Source organism: Mastacembelus armatus, chromosome 9 (assembly GCF_900324485.2).
Source record: "Mastacembelus armatus chromosome 9, fMasArm1.2, whole genome shotgun sequence".
NCBI classification, from domain to species: Eukaryota; Metazoa; Chordata; class Actinopteri; order Synbranchiformes; family Mastacembelidae; genus Mastacembelus; species Mastacembelus armatus.
In genome coordinates this window covers 15,722,510-15,750,187 of record NC_046641.1, presented here as the reverse complement: position 1 = coordinate 15,750,187, position 27,678 = coordinate 15,722,510, and the positions used below count along the sequence as shown (strand labels likewise).

General features: G+C 39.2%; 1 protein-coding gene across 2 annotated transcripts; it reads left to right on the top strand.

Annotated features, from left to right (window-relative positions):
• The first annotated feature begins 164 nt into the window (after positions 1-164).
• ghra (growth hormone receptor a) lies at positions 165-27,199 on the top strand. 2 transcript variants are annotated; one of them, XM_026320791.2, is made up of 10 exons: positions 165-468; positions 8,799-8,917; positions 17,892-18,021; positions 18,125-18,294; positions 19,150-19,328; positions 19,939-20,092; positions 20,277-20,367; positions 20,520-20,589; positions 21,533-21,744; positions 21,882-27,199. In XM_026320791.2, the coding sequence occupies exons 2-10, from the start codon at positions 8,803-8,805 to the stop codon at positions 22,642-22,644; spliced, it is 1,884 nt and encodes a 627-aa protein (XP_026176576.1). In that variant the 5' UTR covers positions 165-468; positions 8,799-8,802; the 3' UTR covers positions 22,645-27,199. The 2 variants fall into 2 exon arrangements, with proteins under 2 accessions (XP_026176576.1, XP_026176577.1); XM_026320792.1 differs by lacking the exon at positions 165-468 and having other exon boundaries at positions 8,661-8,917.
• Positions 27,200-27,678: the final 479 nt, after the last annotated feature.

Here is a 27,678-nt window from a genome sequence, read left to right as displayed (position 1 = left end):
AATAGCCACTTAATCCAGACTCTGACCCTGGACAGAGTGTTGCAGCCGACTGTCTTTTATACCAGGGGCTTTATTTTGGAAGTTTGTCTCGGCAGTATTTCTGTCTGGCCGTCCTGTGGTCATCATGGAGTAGAGTGGCTTGTTGGCGGAGGAGGGCGCTTCATCGCCATGTGAAACACAGTGGCTCAGTCTCAGCGACGTAGTGTGTTTGTAGCTCTGAAGATAGGCTGCACGATGAACTGAGCGGCAGATACGAGAAAAAATCTTTAGTAGGAATGCGACACGGACCCGATCCAGTGTGATGTGAACGCTCCTATCGGAGACGTCTGAACTAGGCCGATCAGGCTGAAGAGGAGAAGCAGGACTTATACGTGCCTGTCGGTGCTCACGCTGGCCATCGGATGACCAAGTTCTGAAAAGTCGACCTGCGCTTTCTTTGCAGTCCTTCGGCTCGAGACTTCGTAACAAGTAAGTGCGTTTGTCATTTCAAAGCGCGCAATGCATCTTTCTGTTTATCCATCTGGCTGCTTCCAAAACTCCCATGTTTTGTGCAGCGTACGCAGGACTCGGGCAACTTTGCGTAAAATTGCTTTCGCCTACATTCTTTTACACCTCAGGGTATTCACTGTAAAAAGGTTTTTGACCACGACATTTAGCGTGTTTAGCCTATTGCTCCACCCAGAGCACAATTTAAAATAAAAACCATGAAGCAAAAGCATAAAAACTTCAGGTCCCAAATTCCGCTGAAACTCGGTGGTGCAAAAGCAGACGGACTCTCTGTGGGTGGATGAAGTGACAGATAATGCTGGTTTTGACGGATGTAGTTAGCGTTAGCTGATTGCACTTTACTTGGTAAGTTCTTTTTTCCGTCCTGTGTACAGCCAGCAGAGCGAAAAAGATAAATCCTTGAGGGAGAAATGGAAACACTTGACTGAATAGAGAGGTTGACTCATTTCAAAGCAGGTCAAGCTTTTAAAAGTTAAAGTAGGCCTATACAGCTGACACAAGATTATTATGGAATATCAGGGTGTTGTTTGGTTATTGTTGGAGGTAATGTACTGTAGGCTACACTGTTTATACACAGATTAAACCGGTTTGTACTGTGGCCCTGGGTGCTCCAACAGCAAACACACCGACAAAACGCACATTAAGGAAACGTTTTCACCAATTTGACAGCGCAGGCGCAGCATTTGGGAAAACTCTGTAAACTGAGGAGAGACGGTCAAATAAGGAAACACGGTTAAATACAGCGAAAGACACAGAACAAACACCTGCACTGACCAGGTTATGAGCAGGTATTTGGAGTAACAGGCGCCTGAATAATCATCCGGAGAGTTGACTTCACGAGTCACCATGGCAACAGTCATCGTCATCGTCATCGTTTGGTTGTGTTTTCTATATGTTGTTGTGCTTTCCATTGTGGCAGGACGTTTTGTGTTTTCTCACTTTGAACTTTTGTTTCTAAGACCAGTGCATGTGGTGTGTGCTTTCTTCATTGTTCATTGCTTTTCTATTTTTGCAATACATTGAACTTTCTCGGCCACCGTAGTTTTCCCTACAATCATTTGAGCCTAAGTGAGCATTATAAAGTATTTTTGTATAAACATGGCATTACAAATATGGAGTGTAGTGGTTTCCTTTAGTGCTGATTTCAATCTATGAAGCCACAAATAATGAAAAGTGGAACAAGCTAATGTCCAGGCCTCTTACCGAATACTCAAACCATTAAAACTGACTTGTGTTTAAAAATTAATTACACTTTTCCATATTGCATCACTAGTGATATTTGTTTAGTGAAAATGGTTATCATCTGTATGCATTTCTAATAACTGCATCACTATTTAGCAATTTCTTAGTTTGTGTGCTATTTGTCAGTGATTGGCTGATGTCCTGACCACCTTTTCAGCTCTGCTGTTTGGATTAGGAGACACACCACCCTGTAATTAGATAACATCTGCAAGACTTTCCACTATTGAAGCCCTGATTCAACTTTGCCTTTCAGTATTTTTTGAAACATGCCTTTCATCAGTCAAATGTTTTGGCCATTTGCTTTTTTAACTAATTCGGGTGTTTTATGAATTGTATTTTTGCATTAACAGTATGTTAGTCATGTAAAAATGTTTTATTGCACTGTTGAGTCTAATCCACTTAGTTCTGACTTACTAACTTGACAACAGTGTTTTCCTCAGAGTCTTTGTATATAATAGCTTCAGGTCATTCTTTTCATCTAAATCATGTCACATAGCTAAATAAAAAGCTACATGTTTATTACAGCCACTGAATGGCATTAGCTTAGAGGGCAATTTAAAATAAACATTCTGTCTCATGGTTTGAAATCTTTGATAACATGCATATTCTGGCAGTTTTTCTTATAGACTGTATAATTTGATAATATTCATCTTAATAGAGCTAAATGGGATTTATTGTTAGAACAACTGTGTGAAGATGGACATCTATAATGGCACCCATTATGACATCCATGGGAACTGATGTGAGACTCCCACATACAACAATAAGTAGGCTGTGGCTGTTATATTCTTTACCCTTTGACAGCTCAACAGCTCTGTGCAAACCATTAGATTTTACAGACCTCTGTGTATACAAGGTCTTCAGTAATGTGCATGGATGTTGGGATGTATATGTGCATCTGACAAAGAGAAAATACAGCATTTAGAGCAAATTAGAAGGGTACCTGCTGTACGTTTATATTTAGTCCTCCAAAACATGTTTTTCTGTTTTAGATGGGACTGAACTCTGTAGGGTTAAGCACTCGATGTGCGCCATTCAGAACACAGTAAATCATTAAAACCAATATCCAATACTTCATGTGTCTCTGAATTCTGATTAGTTTGAGATGACCAGCCATGGCAACTAATTATTTTACTGATGTCAAACTACTGTATCAGATGACATTTGAAATTTTTTTTGGGGTCATATATATTGGTTTTAATATCTTAGACAAACTGTTGCGTATCTGTGCATGCACACACAGTGTGGAATCCCGCAAAGCAGATGTATTTCACAAAGATCAATTTTCAGATTTGCATTTTCTCTCTCTCTCTCTCTCTCTCTCCTGTGCTTAGTCTCTTGTTTGCTCACTTTACATGTCTTCTTCTCACTCCGATACACACACTTGATTTTATGCATACACGTGTAAGTGCATACACACAAACTCCCACTTTTTCTCTGGTTTACCTCCCACACACTCAGACTGCAGCAGCGCTTGCAGATGTGTGTCCTGATCGGTTTCCAGCAGAGCCTCTTCTCATGCCAGTGTGCTGACTCTGAGTTTTCCACTCTCTCTTATGAAATAAGAGTAGAAGACATTAGAGCCATCCAGTAGCTAGATCTGAATGAAAGCACACAGACACACATGCACACAGGTTAAAAGTGCATACTGTGTCTGCACAAATATCCTCTGCACAAACACACACATGCTCTGTCTCTCACCACAGGTTACAGAATGTATATAAATATATCCAACAGTATAAGACTTATGAGGACCAGCTGGTTGCTGCATTTTTGCGCCCCACCTCTGGTCTGAGCGCCTCAGCCAATGTGGACTCTTCACCAGTGTCTGGTGTAACATGCAAATTTTGTTTATTTTACAGAAAGAGTTTAGTGGTGAAGGGGAGAGCAGAGGGCAGAAGATCTATTTGCATGATTCTTGTGTAATTACCGAGAGACCTAGAAGTGGACCTTTGGACTACTTTGTGTATGTATTTTTATAAACATGATTAATTTGAAATGAAAATATGGTTGTTATACAGGCATAAAGTATAACACCACCCAGTTGAGGCAAAGTGATTAAAGACAGTCCATTAAGTTAGTTTAGGTGTGAGGTGCGTGGAAGACTATGCACAGACAGGAAACAAATGGCATGCTGTGTGGTTCCAGTGAAAAAGTTAATAGTTATACAGTGATAAATTTCAGTCTAACTATATACATCATCAGTTAAGTGGAATATATTTTGAAGTTTCTGTTTACGTCTGTCTCATTTTTGCACAGTTGTAGTCATTATTTTATTATGTAAAGTTCTGTTTCAGCAATTCTTTCAGTAGTGAAAACAATCAGAAAAAAGGTCTTTATTTTTATGCTTTTTTCAAGCTTACTTATAGTTACACAACGTTTTACACAGTGTGTTTGTTCCTCTTACCTCTCTGCACTCTTCCAGACATCAAAAATGATTTGTGATCTCTCAAGTTGAGGTTGATTGCTTTCAATCTTTTTGTGGCTTTCCTCAAGAAATCCGATACTGAGTTGCTTGAGATGTTGTTGTGTAAGCTTTGCTAATAATTCAGTGACTGGTTGAAAGTAATCAACAAGGCCATGTTATATTTATTCACATTTTCCTTTAACTCTTCCTTAGCCCCTTACCCTTGAGAAAATCACTTTGAGCTTGGAGAACCATGGTGTTTGTAATAATGGCCTGAAATGAATGAGACTGATGGGACTAAATAAAGGAATTGAGGACATCATTAGATAGTGAGGGAAAGAAAGATCAGGAAAGCACTAATGGCAAGCTTTGTATTCATTCTGATGTGTTCAAAGATTTGAGTCCCTGGAGTCTGCATTGGAGTTCCTAAAACCCTTATAGTCAGTGAAAGGCTAATGTAGTCTAGTGTGTCTTTTATTTCTAAAATTCTGTTAGACTCAAGGCATAGATCAGCTTCTGCATTTAGAGCCCCAGCTGACCCCGGGAGCCACTGACTAATTGGAAAAACCATTAGAGATACTGTATAGTGGAACAGCACTAAATTTCAGTATGAATATCAGTGTGCCTCTGGCGAAAGCTTAATCAAGTAGTGGGTTCAAACATACTATCAAGTGCCCACAATTTACATCACCTAAAGCTGTTATTGATTTGTATTTGCAAAAATCTTGGTAACAATTTAGAGTGAGTGAGACGTGAGGCAGTCTGATGAATCCTAGTGTCTACAATGTAAAAAAAAAAAACATATTTCATTTATATTTTGAAACAAATGGAGACATGTCATTAACTCCCATCATCTTAAAATGCAACAAAGCACAAAACAAGTCATAGTGAATGGACTTTTATTACTAGAATATTTAATGCAAGTTGCATTTGGTTGCCAAAGCTTTAAATTATCCAAAGGGTGATGTACCTCTCAGGACATTGTAGACGTGTTATGGTGACCACGGTGGTAAATTTATGTAAATGACTACATATTTTACTCTTAAATATTTAGTAGGAATAAAAAAGGAGCTGTAGTTTGATAAACTACAACAGTGATATGCTCATGGTGAATAGCAAGAAACTAATGGCAGGAGTGACTAATGCACATCATGCATGTGTGAATGTCTTTGTGCACAATACAAATGAATATGGAAGTGCTTGTAAAACATTGCTCCAGAGCACTAATGGTGGTCAACAATTTGAATTGATATTTTTCTTCCCAAGCTTTACTGTCATGTCTCATCAACAAACCTCTCGCCCTGGGTAAAGGGAAAATCTGTGTTTATAATGGCCACATCCTTTTGCATTCAAAACTGAAGTTTACTTTCCTGGTCCAGACATATAGTTAACAGGAACTAGGTAAAAAAAATTAGACTTTAAGATGAGCAGTGGGAATTTGCAGAGAGATGGTGGCTAACCTTGCAACATCACTTTGTGTGTGTGTGTGTGTGTGTGTTTGCATGCGTTTGCAGCTATAGAAGGGACTAACAAAGATGATGTGACCTCTCACCCTCTAACCTTTCTTTTTCTTTGGCGTCGGCCATGCCACCCACTCCTCCCCACGCGCTTCTAACCTCCTCCTGCCTCACTCGTCAGCTCCTTTTGAACACACAGATGATTTATAGAGATTTGAGGAAACATGGGAGAGGCGTGGTGTTAGCGCTGGGGTGGCAAATCAAGATGTGGATCTGTGTGTGTGATGTGCTCATGTTGCGTGTTGTGTTGTGTGAGCATTTTAGGGCAGAGGTAGTGGAAGGAAGGTTGACCATGGAAGCTTTAAATGTTTACCAAGGAACCGCAGGAGACCTGGGCTGAGCCTCCTTCTTCTCTGGTTAGCTTAGGCAGCTCTTCCTGCAAGTTAGAGAGCCTGCACTTGGCTAAGAGAAGAAGAGAAATGGGGGAGAAATATGTACGAGATGGAGAAGCACCAGCCTTGCCAGGACTTTCACAAATGCTTTGAGAGGGGGAGAGTAATGTTAGGATTAATATGAGGCCACATGTTAGGACTCTGGATTTTCAACTGCAGTAAATAATGTTAGACTTTTAAAGGAAAGCCACTGTGTGACAAAAGATGAACAAAGAGCCTTCCCAGAGTTTTAAAGAAACTGGTGTGAAAGTGTCATCAGAGGGCTGTTAATTTTACCAAGATAATGGTGGTTTAGCTTTTGATGAAGAAAGAAAATGAGATGTTTTATTATGATTTTAAAATGAAAGACAATCAAAACTGAATGGAGTGAGGCTCAGAGGGGCCTGAGAAGTTCTGAAGACAAACTTGGGCAACCATATGTGAAAGCAAAAAATAAGTGTTGTGGCAAAAAGTACTAGGAGGCAAATCTCAGGTTATAGGATGGCAAGTTTACTAGGCAAAAGCAGCAGAGTCACACCAGAGCATACGATCTGCAGAACGGGTCAATACCGATTGACCCAGAACAAAGGAGATGATCAACTTTTATATCTGCTCAGCAGTGTTAATTTACACATCAGAGTCACTTACATGTAAATCATGATGGCATGACGACATACGTAATATATTTATCGTGTCTGTGTGACTACCTGTCTCTTCGTCTGCTTCCTTAATGAAACACAAAGCAGTGTCAAAAGTCTTTGTTGAAGTCACACGGGGAGGTAGCAGATGTGATGTCTGTCAAGGTGTAAATTTCCCTCATAATAAGTATTTGAGTCAGGCCAGACAGAGCTTACAGTGACTGACAACTATATGCTATGAATTCTTGCATTGTATGAGCCTTGTATGGCCTGTGGACAGTTGGAATTCATCCACACACACACACACACACACACACACACACACACACACACACACACACACACACACACAAACACACATGCACACGTAAGAGTGCATATTTGTATTGGTGGAAAATGAAGTTGGTCATGCATTATCCAAGTTTGTTACATTCTGACAAATTTATTTTATTAGTGACCAGTTCAGTTTTACAAACTGACAGAGTGACTGCAGAGTAAATGAATGACTATGATTCTCACTGTAATTTGGAATCAGTGTTTGATCTGCTGTCATACAAAAACTCATTACAAACTTCATCCAGACATTTTCTTTCCACTTGATCATTAAACCTGGAGTCTTGCAAGTCTCCAGGTTTAATGATCACAAAAATGTGCCTGAGGTGGTTGCACTGTTTCTCAGTACTTGTCACTCTCTGTGAGTAAAAATGTTTTGAAATAACCTCCCATAAAAACATACAAGACAATCCGATATGCTTTACAGTAAACCGCAGTTATGCGACTTTAAAAGACTCTGTCCGCAGGTTATGCCCGCACTGCCAGATACTGGCAATGCTGCACTCAAAAACATAGCCTCCACGTTTGGGGTTGTTGGTTGCCCAGCGAAGTTGTGGAGACACAGCTGTAAATAGCCAGGGTGTGGACAGAAGGTTTGGCCTATATTTAGAGGTTTGACTTGACTGGTAGAACTACCTCACCAACAGCAGTCTATTCACCAGGAAGAGCTAGTCACTGTTTTTCTATATCACAGGTCATATACAGTAAATTATCAAATCTAATTTTAATATGTACAGTAGGTAGTTAGGACACATGAGAGATGAAGTCACCACATCTCTGTGTGAAAGGTTTTGTTGAGAAATTCAAGTCTAATTTTTAGAAGAGATGTTAAGCTCAGGGGAAATGTCTTGGTCTTTGCAACAAATTCTGCTAAGAAATTCTCCCCAAGTTCTGATTGCATCAAACGGCAAAGCTAGCAGCTATCTGGTGGGTTTAATGGAGACCAAAGTTAGAAAGCTGAAAGGAGAGTGAATAGCTCCAGATTAATGATAATCTTGCTCTTTATTACCTGGATGTGTAAATAAGCAAGATTTTTGCCATATCACTTTAAAAGGAGAAAATATATCATTGTTGCATTAAAACCTTGTTTGTGCTGCCACCAAATGGCCACAAATATGCAGGTTTAAAATGACTACACATGGAGTTACTCTTATGCACATAATTACTGCCCATATACTAGAATTGTGTAATATTGACTAGAATAATATTTTTAAAAAATCAGGTCATTGGCTGGATTCTGGGAGTAGCCTTTATAATGAGTGAGCGTGACTTCTTGTTTATATGTGAAATTAATCTTCCTGTCACATCTAAATGTATAGTAATTATACACAATGTCTGTATAAAATATAGTTAGTAGACAGAGTATGTAGTAAGTTATATGGTTTAGGTAATTTCTCAGCATTTTGCAGAATTATACATTTTATTTCAAGAAATATTTTTAAATGTGGAGTACACAAAAAAGAAGCACATATACACAGAAAAATATACTTCATACATTCAAATGTAGGAAGCATTCAAATGCTGCAGCAGCAGCAACCTGGCATGATAATTAAGTATACCCTGTCTCGTGTTAGGTTTCACTTACAGCAGCTGAAAATAAATGTCAGTCACAATTTGTGCTCACAGGGCTGAGAGAAAGAAAGTGGGAAAAAAAGTGAGAGGGAGTCAGAGAGTGAGGGAAGGAGGGTTTTTCACATGGGCATGTCATTATGGAGTCCAGTCGATAATTATAATCACTGTCTATCCGTCCCTTTCTCATTGTCCCATCTGTCTCTCTCTCTAGCATCATGGCTGTCTCATTGTCCTCATTCAGTCTCCTGCTCCTCCTAATTTCCTTCCTGGATTGCCTGTCCACTCCAGGTTCTGCATTTCTCATGGACTGGGATCATATGACATCACCAGGTAGGTTACTAGTGTTTTTAATGCTTTGTGTCAAGGCAAATAAGAAGGAGAAACAGACTGATAAGAGCTTATTAATTTCTCTACATGCACCCCATCAAACATTAACGAAAGTGATTCAGATTTTGGCATGGTGGACAGTGGTTAGCATTGTCGTCTCACAATTTGAAGGTTCTGAGTTTGAATCCTGTTTGACCTCTGGGCCTTTCTGTGTGGAGTTGTGTGTGCATGTTCTTCCCATGTCTGTGTGGGTTTTCTCCATGTACTCTGGCGTCCTCCCACAGTCCACAGACATTCAGGTTTGGATTATTGGCTAATTGGAGACTATAGGTGTGAATGTGAGTGTTTGTCTCTCTCTCTCTGTGTTGGCCCTGTGATAGACTGGTGACCTGTCCAGGGTGTATTCCGCCTCTCACTCAATGTCAGCTGGGATTGGCTCCAGCTACCACACAACCCTGGAAGTGATAAGCGGTAGATAATGCATGGATGGATTCAGGTTTTGCGCACAATATGTTGTTGACACTTGCTATCACGTCTTATGACAGACATCAGTTGCAGAATGCTGTGTTTGTTCAGATACATGTGGAAAGGTCCGGTGTTGAGTAAATGCTGCGCTTTGCAGGCTTGGTTTGTCAAACAGGTTAGTGATCAATAGAGTTAGGGTAAATATATGGTCAGAGCCTCTCTGTCCATAGTCCAGGGACAGAACGTTGCAGGATGTTCAGCCAGCTAATCCAGCTGTCACTGAACCATTTGAAATAATTAGGTGAAAGAATGCTGTGGCTAAGAAAACAGCCCACATGTAAAATCTGTACAATTTTCCATTTCACATCTCAAGACATGGCCAAGATAGGGATTTAAAAATAAAATATGCTGTTTTTTACGACATAATGATACCACAAGTGATGCACAGTCAGAAAATTAACTCAGATATTGATGAATTGGCATTCTTCTCTAATAGTTGAACCAACTGCAGCTAAAACTGAGCAAACATGTCAAGCTTTACCAAGACAGTCCTTGTTTATCTAAAGTCAACCTGGGCCAGCACGAGTTTGAGTCATTTTCACAGCCAACATTCTGCAGCTCCTAAGAATGGATCAATTCTGCAGCAGACTTTGTCAAAACATGTCTCTGAACCTGCTTTAAAGAAAGTGTTGCTAACTGCTGTTTGGTTCTGTTCGGTCTGCATTCCTAGGTTTTATTTTATAAAGCCAAATCAGGGCTTGTACTTTTGGAGGGTGGCTAAGCAACTGTTTTCAGTTAAAACTTTTATTGCTCATTGGACTGGTTCAGATTGTAAACAGAATTCAGACTACAGAATTGACGTATATTCCTATCTGTTCATCTTTACTTTCAAACTGTCTTTTAGTGGAAAATCTGACTGATTTCTTTCTTTTTTAATATGTGCAGAAATGAGTAGATCAGCAGTTTAGCCACATGGACCTAGGTCACTGATTTGACAAGCTCAAACATAAAATGGCATAAAACTACTATGATAACAGATTAATCATGTAGCAAGTAAAAATGTTACCATTGCCAATAAGAACACATTTAAATGAGTTTGTTAATTACATATTCTAATATTTTAAAACACATTTTTTGCTTTTCTATTTTATTCAAATTTTTTTCTTACTTTTTTTGATTGTCTTTAAACTGAACATTTCAATTAAAGTATGCAAAATCAGCGTGCAGTCATGTATGTTTTGACAAGTCATTGTCTTGCCAATATATTGTTAGGTGCATCAGCACATTGCAATTTAAAAAGCAAGCCAGACAGCAGTAGACACTAGACTTAAGAAATCTCCATCTCTTGGCAGCTTGTCTGGCTGCTGCTGCACCTGTTGCTAAAATGGAAAGTTACCTGGAGAAACACTGGGGGAAAATTACCGTCGTGATTATGCATTCTGAAAGACACCCTATTCACGTGGATATACTGGGTATCTGCGCACGTTCTCAGCAGTTGTAAATGATTTCTCAGGATCATCTGTTTGCTTTGGTGCAGGCTTTATTGATAATCCCTTTGAAAAAAGCATGTGAATAGAACGACATGTAATCTTAATATTCTCATGGAAAAAGCAAGAAAAGCCTTACATGCCAATTTTTTGCCAACACACATTCTACTTGATGTAGATGACATTTAATAATGTGAACTAGGATTTGACTGCAGGATTGTAGAAGCAGTGTAGAAAGAATAGGCACATTCATCAATACACATCTTTACTGATGGGTGACCAAAAAGAATGTAGAAGCAAGCAAGTGGTTGTTTTTTTCATTTATGATTTTGTTTTTCCACATTTTCATGGCAGCCTTGAGCGGAACAGAGAACCGCTATGTCAGACAAATAAGAAATATTTCCACTAGCTTCTGCTTGAGAATGCCAACTCATCTTGTCTTCATCTGCCAACTTCAAGTCCACACCCTTTTGGTTATTTATTTATTTATTTATTTATTTATGCTTTCTTGTGTAAGGACAATTATGGAGCCGGTTCAGTGACAGTTAAACTTTGGCACAGAAAAACATTGGAACTGAAAATTAAACATTGGCATCAAAGCATTTGTGTTTGCATTATTAATACTGCAAATAATGTATCTTCTCAGTTGTGTTAATGTAACTTTTTTCCAATGCCAACATTATTCTCTTTAATGACAATGTTCTGATTTTTAGTTGATGTCAGTGTTTTTAAATGCCAAATTTTTTTTTCAGTTTTGTATTTCTGTCACTGTTTTGGCGTGGAGGGGAGAGCTCTGAAGGGTGGGGCTAAGTGACGTGGTTACTACATGTAACCATGCCAAAGATTAGCTGTCATTGTTCAATTTGAACATTATATGTTGACTGCTAAAGGTGGAAGCCTCATGTTCAGATCCAAGGATGATGGTCAGTTGTGCAGTCTGCAGCTTTGTGAACTGCAGTGATTAGAGAATATAGCAAAAGCTTTTCCACTTGGTCAAGCCAAGTCTTGGGGAAAATAAACAACGTGTTGGGCCTGTGTGGCGCAGGATTTAGAACATTGGTTCAAATACTGTGCTCTGCTCTGGTGGACTGAATGTTGAAATCCATTCTGGCTTTTCAATAAAAATAAAAAATAAAAAAAAATCAAAAGACCTTGCTGTTAAAAATCCTGGAAAAATATGCCCTTAATTATATTTGTTTGAATATATATTTGGACTAAGTAATTGTGTTTGAGGACCATGTTGGATGTTGGAATTCTTATTAGAAATATTTTGCCTGTGCCAATTCTCATTTATTGCTAGTCAGTGTCAGTCATTCTTGTGTTGAAGGTTAAGAAAAGCGTGAGCATTAATAAGTTATATATGTGTATATATAGATTTGTGCTCTGAGTCTTTGCCTTCAGGCATTTTGACTTTATATTTGCTCACAAACTCTAGCACATGGCTGAATCTCTGAATCTGCTTTACCTTTCTGATAAGCTCTGAGTCTAACCACTGATAGCCAGCTGAGGTCAAACCATCAAACATTCTGACTGGTTCACCTCCTTCAAATGTATAACTGGTGGTGAGTGAGCGCTGCAGTGATGTAGCCCTGGTCTTCCTCAACAACCATTAAAACATCTGTAAACACAGAGCAGCCACTGATAGCGTGAGCAAACACACACAGTCTGCGCCTTTCTCAGTCTTACCCCCGTACAAGTTCCAATCCTGACACCTGCTTTTTCCTCTTGGATTTACAGGTAATAAGGTGTCTCATTGACCTGTTACCTACCTGCTCTTTCTCTCAAGAATAGTTCAACTTTTGAATAAATCATTGCATTTTTCCCTAAATGCTCAATATTGTAACTCTATTGTTTGCTCTTCTGACCTAAAACAGTTTTCTGTAGGATTTTTATGTCTGTGACCAGCAAGCCACTTTACAAAACCAAAAGTAGATGTTTGGAGATGCTCCTATATATTTACAGGCTTACCAGAGTGATTATAGCCAGTGATAGTCATTTGTCTTGATCTGTTCTCAAACACGCACACACACACACACTTTTTTTTTCTTTCTAACCACCTTCCCTGAATGTCTATCTGCACTCAATTCTCAGGCCAATAGATTGATCCTGTTGCATCTGTGTTTTTGACCACAGACGTGGTAACCAGTGGTAACAGTGCAGAGATTTGGCTTGGAAACACAATCTACAGTTACATCTGCTTTAAAGACTAGCAGTGAGTGTGTTTGCTCTGAGCTGTGTATTTGGGGCCTTGTGTAGGGTATGGTGTCGGAAGCTACAAAGTTGAAATCTTAAAAAACATCAAATGGTGGGAGGGAGAAAATGGTTGGAAATATACTAATAAAAATGTCATGATATTTTTATGTGGGTAAAATAATGGGTAAGGTGTGTTTCCAGCTGTTTAGAGACAAACTGGTGAGTAATTGGCCTATTTGTCTCAGTCTTTCCTATCTTAAAAGGCTTTCCTGTGATATTGCAACAATCTGCTCTGAGTGATTATGGCTAATCAGGCATATAATTTGATTGATTCATCACCTGCTGAGCCACATCAGACAGGTCCTCATGCAACTTATCTTGTTTTCTGCCTAGTTAGTAGATGATGAGTTAAGCAATCACTTTAACCCTTGAATGTGTGCCCATGTCTGTGTGATGAAGTCTTTCCCTAAAGCTTAACAAGCTCACAAAAAATAATAATTTTAAGGTACTCATCGTTTCAGGTGCGGTGGGATACATTCGTTATCACAACAGCGAAAAATACCTAGCACAGCCAGAAGTGAAGATATAAAGCAAGAGTATTTCAGCTTTCTATAGAAACTCAGTATAGGTCGACATTATATATGAAGTAAATGGCTGTTGATTTTTCCTGTTAGAGTTTCAGTTATAATAAACAGCTATGGAACCATTTTAAGTCATATCTGAAATGGGATCTCACATCTCAGTGTGAGGCCACACAGTCAGGAGCTGAATTTAAACATGGGGCTTTGTCCCATTTGAAACTGTCACCCTACTGCAAGGTGGTTGGCAACATACTGGAATGAGCCAGAATAAAAAAAGAAAGAGCGAAATGGGATGAGAAAAATGGGTGCACACAGCATGTGCAGGTGTCTGTGCTGTTAAGCACCTAGCTGTTCATCTATATTTACTTTCACTTGGATATAATATGACATAACTAAGCCAACACTGTGAACTGCAATGGCATTAGAGGAGATTAAGATCGTTAGTTCAGGCTAATAAATCACTGGGACGAGAATAAACTGACTGGGTCACTGCATGGTTAGTTGGTGGGAATCATGACGATCAGATGAACGTGTCATCATGTGAACTCAAGCATAGTCGTAGAACCTGTTGTGCAACTTAGGAGGAAAGGCAGGATGTATTTAAGGACCTGGATAATGGCACTTTCATATTGTTTGTCGTTTTTTTTGTTCTAGTTCAGCGTGTACCTTTGTGTGAGTCTGTACTCCTATGTGTGAATCTGTGTGCACATGTTGGCAGTTATTCATACCACCTGTTTACGCCTCCTTGTTTGTATCTTGTTGCAGACTCTCACCTTTCTCCTCCTCTCTCCTGACCTACTTCTCGTCTTTTCTGACTCTTGCAAATACCACATGAGTTCCTCGCCCAACATTTGACCTCCACTGTTGAACTGACTTTTAAGATTTGTATTTTGTTTTCCCCAAAGAAATTAAATATATAATGCATGTATAAAGGAGGAATACATAACATGCTGTTTCAGTTTCCCAGACATTATCCCTCACATCTGCCCATTTGTTCTCTTTTTGTCTGCTCATTATTATCGTTTCCCTCATCATTCAAGTCACATTGCCTGTGGAAGATGAATAATGTTTTCTGTTACATACACATGAACACCTATACTAATGTGCGTTGGAAAAAAGTGCATGTGTGTGTGCAGCAGGGGTATAATGTGGAATTTGGCGTGTATGCACTTTTACCTGCACGCTGTTGCTGTTTGTGCTGCCAATTCCTCCATCTGGTTAACAGAAATGTGCACAGACTGATGGTGGTGCAGTAAGTGTACCATAGTGTTTAGCATGATTCCTGCAACAGCAGTCAGAATTCACTCCTGAACAGTCTCACCAAAAACGTCTGATGTTTACATTGTACAACAGTATCATTTTATAAGTGGCTAGTCTGCTTTGTATAGAGACATAAATCAAATATACACAGGGCATTGCAGAAAAAAAAGCAAGCAAGTTTGAAAATATGTAAATAATGAATAAGTAGTACCTCAGGTCATGGCTTAAAAATAGTTACATTTTACCGTCCCTGTATAAGTTAAAGTTAGAGATGCAGCAGTAATACAGTTTTGAGTGTCATGTAATTGTACTTACACAGTCAGTCAAGAGCAGCATTCAATGTGACTGGGTTCAAGAGGTTCCACAGTTCAGCAGCACTGTTCTCTCAAGCATAGAGCAATCAAACCAATTATGTGCTAAGACCACAGTGTATGAGTCCATATATTTGTGTCTATGTATTGGACTATTTGTGTGTATTTTCTGTTGTATGTTATAGTAACATAAGTACCAAGCCTAAAAACAACCCCTGAAACCTGTGCACAAGCTATGCATGCAGCTCCAAAGTAGCAGATGATCAAGTGTATTTATGTAACCCAAATTTGTGGCAAAGCGCACATGCACACTTAGGAAAACAATTCACAAATATAAATATATATTCTCTGTGTTCAGAGAGCTTTCTCCACAAATTATAGATGGGAAATATGAGTCTGGGAATTCACAAAATGCAAGGAGCTACAGTTGTCTGAGAGGGTGAAATAACTTTCACCATGTCAGACAGGGGCAGGAAGTTCTTAATTTTGATCAGCTAAAATAAAAAGACCCTACACAGAATAATGATAATGGCAGATGGCACCAGAGACTCTGAAATTTCTCTAGTACAACTAGTTGTAGATGTACTACAGAATATCAACAGCACTGCAGTAACACACTCTTTTGCAAACAGAAATCTCACAGTGGTGGTGTTCCATTACAGTCCACACATTCACTGTTTCTGACTGTTGCCATCTATCTGCCTCCCTTCCTGTCCCTATACCCTCATGACCTCTCTTTTTCTAGCAATCTTTGGAAGCATATTAACCTCAATACTAACTTAAATCTGCAAATGAGCTGGAAAAGACAGTAATTCCAAGGTTCATAGCACCATTTTCCAGGCCCTGCTTATGATGGTAAAGCTTTTCTGGTATGGAAACTGATGAAGTCTGGTTGCACCTTTCTTCCTGCTGATATAGAGCTGTTTATCATCAGAGGAAGGTGTGCTTTATTTAGACTTTCTAGTAGATTTTAAACCTTAATGGCTGAAGCTGACATCGAGGTAGATAAGTGGTTTCCTAGCTTCTCTGTAGCGGCCCTAAAAGCTGTTTATCAGTCTCAGCTGCACACACAATCCATAAGGACCAACAGGTACATGTAGACAGCCAGTGTGGGCTCACGCACGTACAAAAGCCCAAGGCTTTCAACTGTTCATCACTTAATGGCAACTGGAAGGTAATGGCAGAATTTGGCTTCCCATCAATGAAACTCTGTGATGATTATAAATTAGAACGTGAAGAAAGTGTTGAGGCCCTGGAACCATCTTTACATAGGAGGTTGTCAACATGTGGCTGTTAAGCCATTGCCCCCTGGCTTGTTGGCCAGTTAGAACTTGAACAATTCCTCTTCTCTCTTTTTTTACTCTCTGAAACAGACACTATGGCAAGAAGGTTTTATGATAGAAATATAAAGGATTAAGCAAGAAGACACACTTCTTGAAGCCAACAACAATAAAGAAAGGTTCGATTGAGTTGTCTGAAATATGTGAGAATGACAGGCAATAAGCGATATATTTTAAACAGAAATTATGCATCTCCAATGTGTTATTTTAGCTAGAGTGTAACCTGTCCTGCTGTATTTCTAAGCTCTCCATTGCATCCAGTATTTGCAGAAAGCTCTTTGATGGTGGCAGCTGGAATTTGCTGGTTGGAGGAGGGAGGGTGAGTTGAAATAGCAACTCTCTGGGAACCATGACAGTGTGCAGAAGATGAAGGGAGGGAAGGTGGGAAAGGAGGGGGAGAGCTAGACTCATTGGAATGCAATGAATTATGAGGTCAAGTTGGCATCAAATGCAAAGTAATCAGAGTAAAGATGTAAATTCTGTGCAAATATATAATGTGTCTGACATGTCTGGGATAGGCCTTGTTTGTTAAGGTGATTTGTTGTGGTGTCTGTGGCTGGAAGTGTTTTACGTATACTGTAGGGATGCTTTCTGGGTGGTGTGTGTCTGTGTTTAAATGGTGTACAGTATGTATGCACATGCTAGTAACATATTATTTTGCCTTAAGTGAGGTTTAGTAGCCTCTAGTGAGTCTATGTGGAGACAATTTGAGTTTTATATTTATAAACTCAAAACTATCAGAATATGGTGTTTTGTTTCAGTCTGCCTTTAATTCCTTCCTTTGTGTTGCGAAACATGTTTATGTTCTGGGTCTGTGTGTGATTTATGCTGCAGCCAGTGAGACGAGAAAGCTGTGGGGGGAGAGTGGGTAGAGTAGAAATCAATGATACCTTCTGTTGCTTATTTATGGTCGCACCAAACGCTGGAACTCTCAACTGGAAGAGAAACTGGCCCCTGAGAGGAGAGGGGGGTGGTGGGGGACTGGTGATGAGGAGTGACAGGCTGCCAAGAGAGAGGTGGAAAGGGCTGAGTCAGGGCCTCATAACGGTGCAGAAGACAAGTGGTATTAAATGTTTATGGGTAGCTCTAAGAGCTATAAAGGCAAAGTGAACAAATTTTGATGCAATGTAACACTATCTTTCAACAAATTGTTTTCCAACAGGTAGAAGAGGTCAAGTTTAGATTAACATAAGCAACAGACTGTGGGTCTACGCATGTCAAGACGAGGCATATTGTGTCTATAGGGTCGATAGATTTCAATGAATGTGATTAAAAAGCAAAATGCAGCAGAGGTCGCTCACTGATCGTTTGCTTTCTGTTTCCTTCTCATTGTATTTCAGCGCCCCTTGAGCCTCATTTTACACAGTGTATATCAAGGGATCAGGAGACATTCCGCTGTTGGTGGAGTCCAGGCAACTTCCACAATCTGTCCTCCCCTGGGGCACTAAGAGTCTTCTACCTTAAGAAAGAGTGAGTTTTGTCACCACTGTACCTACTTTAGATGGGGAATTCTATGTAAATGTTTTTCATGTACAGCACTTCATGCATTTCTGTGGGCATTTCCCTCCTTCAGCTCTCCAAACAGTGAATGGAAAGAGTGTCCAGAGTATAACCATTCAAAGAGGGAGTGTTTCTTTGACGTGAACCACACATCTGTTTGGATCCCCTACTGCATGCAGCTCCGCAGCCAAAACAATGTCACCTATTTCAATGAGGATGACTGTTTCACTGTGGAGAATATTGGTTAGTACCAAACATATGTGAAGCCTAAAGTTTGCAATATGTCTCATGAGTAAGGCATATTCAACTTTGCATTTCTACTGTGAGTAACCATTATGAAACATGGTCTTGTGCAGTCTTTTCCTACACATTTAGAAGTTGCATGGCTGATACAACATTTCTACAGGTTTAGTAAATTTACTTCAGCAGAGAGAATCATATCCAGTGCGACGGATGAAAATGGATTTTGTCGATATATGCACAAAATGTTTTCCAAGAAATTCTGCTTAGTGCTTGGTGCATATTGGTTCAACCAGCAAATGTCATATGCTTATCAATATCACAGCATTTGACAGATACACAGCATTTACACGGTAAATGTTTTGATGTCTGCATTTATCTAATCAGGAGTGTTAGAAGATGCTGACACACTTCATTACCACGTCAGTGTCATGTGCTTGCTGACATCTTTTTAATGGAGAAATATTTATTTATTAACTTTTTCTCATGGGTGGAAATTGATTACTGGAATGTTTTTTATAGATAGCATATAGCTGTTGTCTTCTTTACCACTGAGAGTAAAATAGACATGAATATTTGGTTATTTGGTCTGTTTATCTTTCTCACTGCCAAATAAAAACACATTGTGTATAGATAACCTCTATTTATACTGTATATATGGATATATTTTACATATTTGTAGATTTTTAACTGCATTATCTTAAATTATAAGACATATGCGATTGTTTTTTTTGTGTGTTTTTTTTTTTTGTTTTATATGTTCAAGTGAATTAAAGGCTATTTTCCATGTTTAGTGATATTAATAGCTTTCAGGGTTTTCATTCTGTTCAAACTAAACTTTTGCCATTTTCTTGGTAGTACGTCCTGACCCACCAGTGTCTTTAAACTGGACCCTCCTGAACATAAGTCCTTCAGGGCTAAGTTATGATGTTATGGTCAATTGGGAGCCTCCACCCTCTGCAGACGTTCGGGCAGGTTGGATGCGCATCGAGTATGAGATCCAGTACAGAGAGAGAAATACCACAAACTGGGAAGCAGTAAGTTTTTCCTCTTTTACTTGCTCTTAAATTCCCTCTCATCCCCTCCTTTTTATGCACACACACAGTTATGCAGGTTGACACATGTAAACGCACGCCTTAAAACTCTGTACACGTGCACAACATGCAAAACTGCAAACAATCATCCAATCTTTTAAAAGTAGTCTAAGGTTATAGAGGCACAGTGTCATGTTTCCTTTCCCCTCCCTCTTGAAGTCTTGTGGCTAAAATCCAGTGTAGCTTTGTTGGCAAGGCCAGAGCAAGGCCCTCTGGGAAAACACAGCCTCTCTGAAGGAAGTGAAGGGAGGGATCTATAGGTCAGAGGCCATGAGGGCTTATATATTCAGGCCAGCCCGTTTGACAAAACCACATTTTAGAGACCTTTATTACTGTATAACAGCTTTTCCCTCTAACTAATGTATCTGAAATGCCTCAACAATTGCAGCTTTGGAAAGGTCACAGTTACAGTTACCAAAAATAAACATGGACCACTCAACACTCTGTCAGCTTGTTATAACTGCTGGTCTTTTTTCTGATTAATTTGAATATAATAAAAATCACCTTTTTGTTTTCCTGTGCATCTTTCTTTCTTTGTGTCTCTGTGTTTCAGCTGGAAATGCAGCCACACACTCAGCAGACAATCTATGGTTTGCACATAGGAAAAGAGTATGAAGTGCACATTCGCTGCAGGATGCAGGCCTTCACTAAGTTTGGACATTTCAGTGACTCCATCTTCATTCAAGTGACTGAAGTTCCCAGCAGAGGTAAAAACTATGGTGGGACAGGGGTAAAACAATAAATATTTGTGTCCGATATATGCAGTAAAATTACAAAAATGTTTGGCCCATTGCTTTGTGTAGTTCAAACAAACAGGGTGCATCACTGAACAACAATCCAGGCCGTTGTATGTGGTGATGATGATGGGTTCTGCTTTATCTTGTTTTTTAGAGACTAAGTTTCCACTCACACTTGTTCTTGTTTTCGGGATTGTGGGCATCCTCATACTCATCATGCTGATTGTGGTCTCCCAGCAGCACAGGTAGGAAATGTTTCTCTCTGTTTTTTATACACGAATGACAATCTTTTCAATGCCAGTACTGCATTAACAGTGTCAATGGTGCAGTGCATTATGGCCTAATGTGCAAAGGCATCCTTCTCGATCATATCCTCCTCTCCACCCCGTCACTGCAGATTAATGATGATTCTGCTGCCACCAGTTCCTGCACCCAAAATTAAAGACATTGATCCAGAGCTGTTAAAGGTACATTTGTGTGTGTGATGTTATTTTTCTTTGTCTTTGTCTTGTCTTTACTGCATAAACATAGAAACCAAACCCTAGCAATACATTTAGATATCATAGTGTTACTGGCAGTTATGTCAACTAATATGGAACAGGAAAATGCAGTGCTAAAGCTGACATTGATGCCACCGTTACATAGTTTAGTCACCACAGAGCAAAAAATGTCCCATTTACTACACAGTCAAATGTTCACTTTCATTTGGTTTACAATTATAAGCTCATGTATTGCAAAGATGTTTATTTTACCTCTCCAAATCTACCAGCAGTTTGGCTTTAATGTGGCCAACAGCAATCACTAGATGCAACAACCTGTATTCCACAAAGTGATTGTATGTAATTATTTTAAATTTACATACCCTCTGTAATCTTAAAAAAGCAGACATGATGGGTGTCCATTGTGGCTCAGTTATCCAAAGCACATTAGAGCACATGAATATCACACCACCCACTGTCCCTTTTTGAATAACTGCCTGTTTATCTTTTGTGTCAACTATCAAACAACATCAGAAATGTCCAGAAATAATTTTAAAGCAAACAGACACTTTTGCTTAAGGACCACTGAGGGATAATAGATGTGAATAGGGTTATTGTTCAACATGGCGTTGTGGGTGTATTTTTGCCAGGTAATGTGGGATGCATTTAGCAGCCAGCCTGTGGGCTTTTTACAGATAAAAATGACCTCTGGTCCACAGAAAAAATGTCCTGATATGAATTTAAAAAGTGCTGTTATTCCACGATAAGACAAAGGGGAAACACAAAGGTGTCTGGTTTGAAACTGTTTTTAAAATGTACACACTAGCACATAAGTCGTAATGGAATTTAAAAAGGGTGAATTTTATTTTTATGTATTTTTATGCATCCTGATTGGTACATTCACTTACATTCAAATTTGTTATACATGCAGAAGGGAAAGCTGGATGAGTTGAATTTTATCCTGAGTGGCGGAGGTGGACTGCCCAACTATGCACCAGATTTCTATGAAGACGAGCCATGGGTCGAATTCATCCAGGTGGATTCTGAGGATGCAGACACTGGGGAGAAGGAGGACAACCAGAGCTCAGACACCCAGAGGCTTCTGAGTCTGCCTCAACCCCTGAGCCACCACATGACCATAAGGTGCTCCAATGACGTCAGGTGGCACAGAGATTCTGAGATGTACTGCAAATGTCTTGTTTTAGTCTTGTCAGATAGTTTTATGAATAATTCCATCTTATTTCCTTTTCTTTATTTCCATCTCTTTCTCTCTCTCCTAGTTTCCCTGATGAAGACTCAGGCCGGGCAAGCTGTTACGACCCAGATCTGCCTGACCTAGACAGTCTCATGCTGATGGACACCCTGTTGCCAGGACAATCCAAGGATGGAGAAACATCCTTTGATGTTATCGAAAGTGCTCCAGATGGAGGCGAAAGACCTAGAGTCCAAATCCAAACTGCAGGGCCTCAGACATGGGTCAACACAGACTTTTATGCCCAGGTCAGCAATGTCATGCCCTCTGGAGGGGTGGTGCTCTCACCTGGCCAGCAACTCAGAGTCCAGGAGAGCACCTCAGCCACAGAGGAGGAAACACAGAAAAAGGGAAGTGAGAGTGAAGAGAGCAAGGAGACTGATGAAACAAAGCAGAAAGAGCTGCAGTTTCAGCTGCTGGTAGTGGATTCCATTGGAGGTGGCTACACCACAGAGAGCAATGCCCAGCAGATCAGCACTCCTCATAGCTCCCCCATGCCTGGTGAGGGATACCAAACCATACTCCCCCAGCCAGTGGAGACCAAACCTGCAGGCAGAGTGGAGACTAATCATTCACCTTACATTCTTCCTGACTCTCCCCAGTCCCAGTTCTTTGCCCCTGTTGCAGATTACACAGTAGTGCAGGAGGTGGACAATCAGCATAGTCTGCTCCTCAACCCCCGTGCCCACCAGTCCCCTTCTCCGTGCCTGCTACAGCACCCCATAAAAGCCCTACCTGCTATGCCTGTAGGGTACATCACCCCAGACCTGTTGGGGAACCTCTCACAGTGAAATAACAATGCCCTTGGACCTTTAGCCATAAGGCTGATGAACCAGCATGTCCCTTACAGTCACAGAAGCCTGTTTCTACCTGCTGGAAACCAAATAACTCACAAAACACAGTGTGGTTGAAATTGTAAAAGTGTTTGAAGGTTCCTGGAAGGGAAACAGGAAAAGCTACAAACATTACTCTTTGACTCTTTTACATCTGCTCCATCAATTAATTGGATGCAGAGGAAGCCAAAAGTAAACATCACAAACCAAATGTACAGCTTGCTTTATGTGTTTGTGTCAATGCACAAAACAGACAACAGACTGAAACTGTGATTGTGATGTCCATGAATCAGAAAGCATTAGTTCGCAGTTCACTGCCTTGGATCACATTATCATTGTCTTTAGTCCAATGACATTGGTGAAGTCTTAATCTTACAGAGAGATGTCAATGTATGATTGACTGGGAGAAAACAAGCACGTTCTAGTCATGTTTTATCACACCACACTGTGAAGACGTCATTGTTGTTGATACCTCTTGCTGACCAGGGTGTTTTAGTTGCTCATTTGTGACTTATTTTGTATTCTTACATTTCTTATTTCATCATGACATCCTATTAGTACTTCACTAGAGATATATTTTTATACAAGAAGGCATTATCTAAAGGAAAAAATCCACCCCAAAAAACACGACTATGCAGTTTTACCTTGCATTCCTGGCTTCATTTTGTTTAAGGATATGCTGATCATATTTTCATGAATAAGTGGCCAAACTGATATGATGTCAAGATATTTTGCTCCATAGCCACAGTAAAACTGAAAAAATTAAAAGTACAAATGTGCACACACAAACATGAGTCGGTACAACAAACCTACTTATACTGTTACTAATACATTGTTTGCCTTTCTAGGAGGATGTTGAAAAGCATCCTGAATTCTAATATAAAGGAAATCACTACCTTAAGTAGAGGAAAGGGAAATTACAATTTCTAAACTAATTCCTGGAATGCATTGACTAAGCAGGCTGCTTATACGTTTATATTCTTGTAACTTGAGTTTATTTATTTTCATTTTATTCTGGCATGCATTTTGAGAGTATATGGAAGTACATTAAGTATCCCTAGCTAAAACTAATGCTGTTTAATACAACAGTCCTGCTATAGATTCTTCCTCCATGGAGGTGATAACAATTCTGAAGCATGTTCAACAACAACTGGTTGGAGGATTTATAGCTTAACTGCGCATTTATTTCAACTTGGTGTGCCTAATACACTGCTTAATGAGTGTACATCAATTACAGCACTGATTAGCAGTGCCTGTGGTAAGGAATGACTTATTCAGAGCCACTGACGGTTTATGGACTGTGCCGGAAAACATGGAGCACAACCAAGTGCCTTGCCCAAGAGCCCTTTGATATATTTTTTATCAGAATGAAAGGGACACAAACACACACCCAGCAGAAGAAAGAAAAGAAAAAAAGAAAGTAGATGTTGCAGTGCATCCTGTAAGAGCAGTTAAGTATAACCGTTATAACTAGCACTCTCTCCTAATCATTTATACTGAACCCTTAATGGGCAAACTGTTACTATCTTGTTTTAGGGACAGTAACTGGAGCAAGTTGAACGACTGTGAAAATATATAATGGCTGTAATTAGCTAGCATTTTACATGTATTAACTGCCAAGTACACCACGTTGATGACCTGTGCTTACAATAGTGTTGTTGGCTTGCCATTACTCTGCGAAGGTAAGCTTATGTAATTAGGATTCATGCATTTATGCATTGCTGCGCACAGGCAAGTACTGCTGTGTATAGACAATGTGTATAGCTTCTCTGAGCACAGATTTGCTACAAAAATCCTGCAGATGCACACAGCACAGTGACATACATGTATGCATGCACACAGAGTACATGCACACAACTTTGCCTTTGTCATAGAGCCATAAAAATGATGAGCTGAAAATTGTTGTAAGGGTGAACAGTTTCTAAATTGGTCGTGTCCATAAAACTGACCACAGCCTCTAACCAAAAAATGTTAAACTGCACATTCTGGTCTAACAGAGAAACAGATACATAGATATGATCATTTTTCCCCTGAAAATCTAAATCTGATGCGGTACATACAATATGTGTGTAATTACGCATGTATCCCTAGATCCATTGATCTAGAACTAGAATGACCAATTATAGGATGATATCTTGGCAGAATCTGCGGCTTAATCAATTATGTAATTAGATTGGTATGTAATGTAAGCTTGTCCTTGGTTCATTAATGGTGTAAGCTTTTTCTGTTAGCTTGAGGATGAGAGGATCGTAAAAAGACCTTTTGTAAAGGTTTTAGGCTCTTCATATGTTTTCATGCTATTAATTCTATCATGAAGACTTTGACAATATGCCTGTGATGCAGAACAGCATAGCACACTGTATACAATAAGCTATCTAAGTGTAGGCTAATAGAGGTAGTGTAGGATAAGCATCGTCTTGTGATGCAACACATGGAATTTTCATTTGAATGTTATAGAGGCATTGTTATTCTGTAATAGCAAGGAAGCCTCCAAATGAGCACATCTCACCATAAACAAAACATGCTTCACAATGGAAAGGAAACACATCCTGCCTTTGAATTATGTTGTTTTGGGCTCATCCTTGAGGTAAGCAAGCAAATGACTCTAATAGAAGAGATCTTTGGTATCAGACAATCCTGAAGAGCCATAAAATTACAGTTTTTAAGAAAATGTGAATATGATAAATATGTGCCATTTCTCTTTTTCTGTCTGTCTCTTTTTTGGAGAAGAGCTCAGTGTTTATCGTTGCTGCCTAGTGCTAATGATACCAGCAAGTCAATGCAAATGCAGAAATGTCTTAATATATTTACTAGTGCTGTAAAAATGACAAGTATATATTTTTAAGGTCATTAATATAATTAATCACAATATATTGCTGCTTGATATGCATTCAGCCTTACCATGGAGGGAAGGGGTCATTCAAGTAATCACTTTATTGTGTACATTGTAAACTGCAAATTGGATACCTTAAAAAGTGCTGTGGCCTGGGAGAAATGGGAAGCTATGATTTAGTGTAGTTATTTTTTCAGTTATCAGTAGCAACAAGAAGACAGTTTTGCCCCAGAGTGAAAATGCAATACAGTCACTAAAGATCCTCATCCACGTTTCACAGTGTTCACATCCATCCAGAGATCCCCAGAAGGCTCTCTGTGTGTACGAAGGAAGATCAAATCATGGAAGAAGCACTATTCTGTGAGATGTACAATGGTGATTGTGAGTGTGTGCAAACTGGAACATGCAATACAGTTAATTGTACAGAGGAAAGCTCGTTTTTAAAATGTCATTTCTGAAAGAAAAGGCTACAGTGAGGAAAAGGAAAACAAATTGGGCGGTGCGTTTTTTGTACAGGAGTTTACTACATTGTGTCTACATTTGTGTTTTTGTTTGTGTAATTTGTTAATTTTGTTTTGTTTTTCTTGCCAGTCCACAATGAGCTCATACTTAAGTTGTTATTCCAATGTTACAGACACTTTAGAGCAAGCACTTTGTTCACATATATAGCAGATGGAAAAAATAGTATTGAGATTTTGTATCTCTGACTAAATCAAGTATATGAATTACCTGTTATAAAACAGCATTATATTTTTTATTCAGCACTATAATCAGACAATGGGGAACCTTCAATATTAATAAGCTTCAGTTTTGTTCTACAGAGTCTTTGTTTATAGGACATATTTTACACTACCAGATTGATAGGATGATGTACTGTAATATTAGCTATATGATTTATAGGGAAAGTGGATAGATATAGTTTATTATGGAGTCATATCAAAATATAGACAGAGTGAAATAATTCTACTCTACACTCTGGCATTTCTCCCTCTATGTGATTACAGCATTTCAGTATTAAAAGGTGCATTTTGATGGAGCTATCGTGTTTTATAATGATGTTTTTTGGCTTGTATATTCTTGGCAATGTGTTGGTTCAGGGGTGGCTGTTGTCACTCTCATGCCTGCACGTAATCTTGAGCGCTGGAATTTGTGCTAATTGTTGCCTTTCATGAAAGAAACAGCATTCTGCCAGACATTTTGAAACTTGTTGAGGAAGTATTTAATTCTTGACATGAGTACTGCGGTATATAGCGTGTTTTGGTATTACTCCACTCAGTGGCTCCATATTTCTTTCCATATGTTATTTATTTGTTTGCTCAGAGCCCTTATATCACCTCATCACCTAATCTGCCAGAAGTGGTTGGGACTGCATGACTAAGGTGTGCATCCAGGCTCATAAAACTGGAAACATCCCACGTCAGAATTGGAAAACCACTGCATTGCAAACACAACAATTTCAGTTTGCATTGGCTTCAGTTGGTGATACGACTTTGCTCTATATTTCCATGCCCCAGTCATGTTTTGCTCCCTGATCTTGGAGACACTGTCCTTGTCTGCTGGCTGGTGTTTTCCTTGAGGCCAAGGACTATGTTGATCTTTAATGATTTTATGTTCTCTTACCATCTGAGCCTTTCTGGTGTTGTATATGTGATCAATAAACTCAACAAGTTACACAATAAATGTATACACGGCATCTTAATCATGTTATGCATTATATTTGTCATGAGTTGTCTTCAAAAGTGAAACGAAACATTTTAAGAGGTATGTTTTTAAATTTTTAATTATGCTTTTCGAAGTATCTTCATGGATTTCTACAGAGAACAACAGTCTGTGCAATGTGTACACTTTAAATTGGATCCAGTATTTAATTTAAAATCAAATGTTAATATTGGAAATTGAACAGTAAAATACACAAATCAGATTTCACTGGGTGATCAAGGTCATGTTACTGATTAGAATTTGAACACAATACTTTATTTTGGTGTCATTAAAAGTGCACAAGCAACAAACCACAATGTAAAGGTCAGCTCAGCTCAGCACCCAGTGACAGAATAAGATGTTAATGAGCAAAATATACAGCCCGCTCTAGTCTGAGAATCAGAATGCAAATGAGAGAGAAGAAAATTAGAATAACATGCATGTGTGTGGTGATTATATAG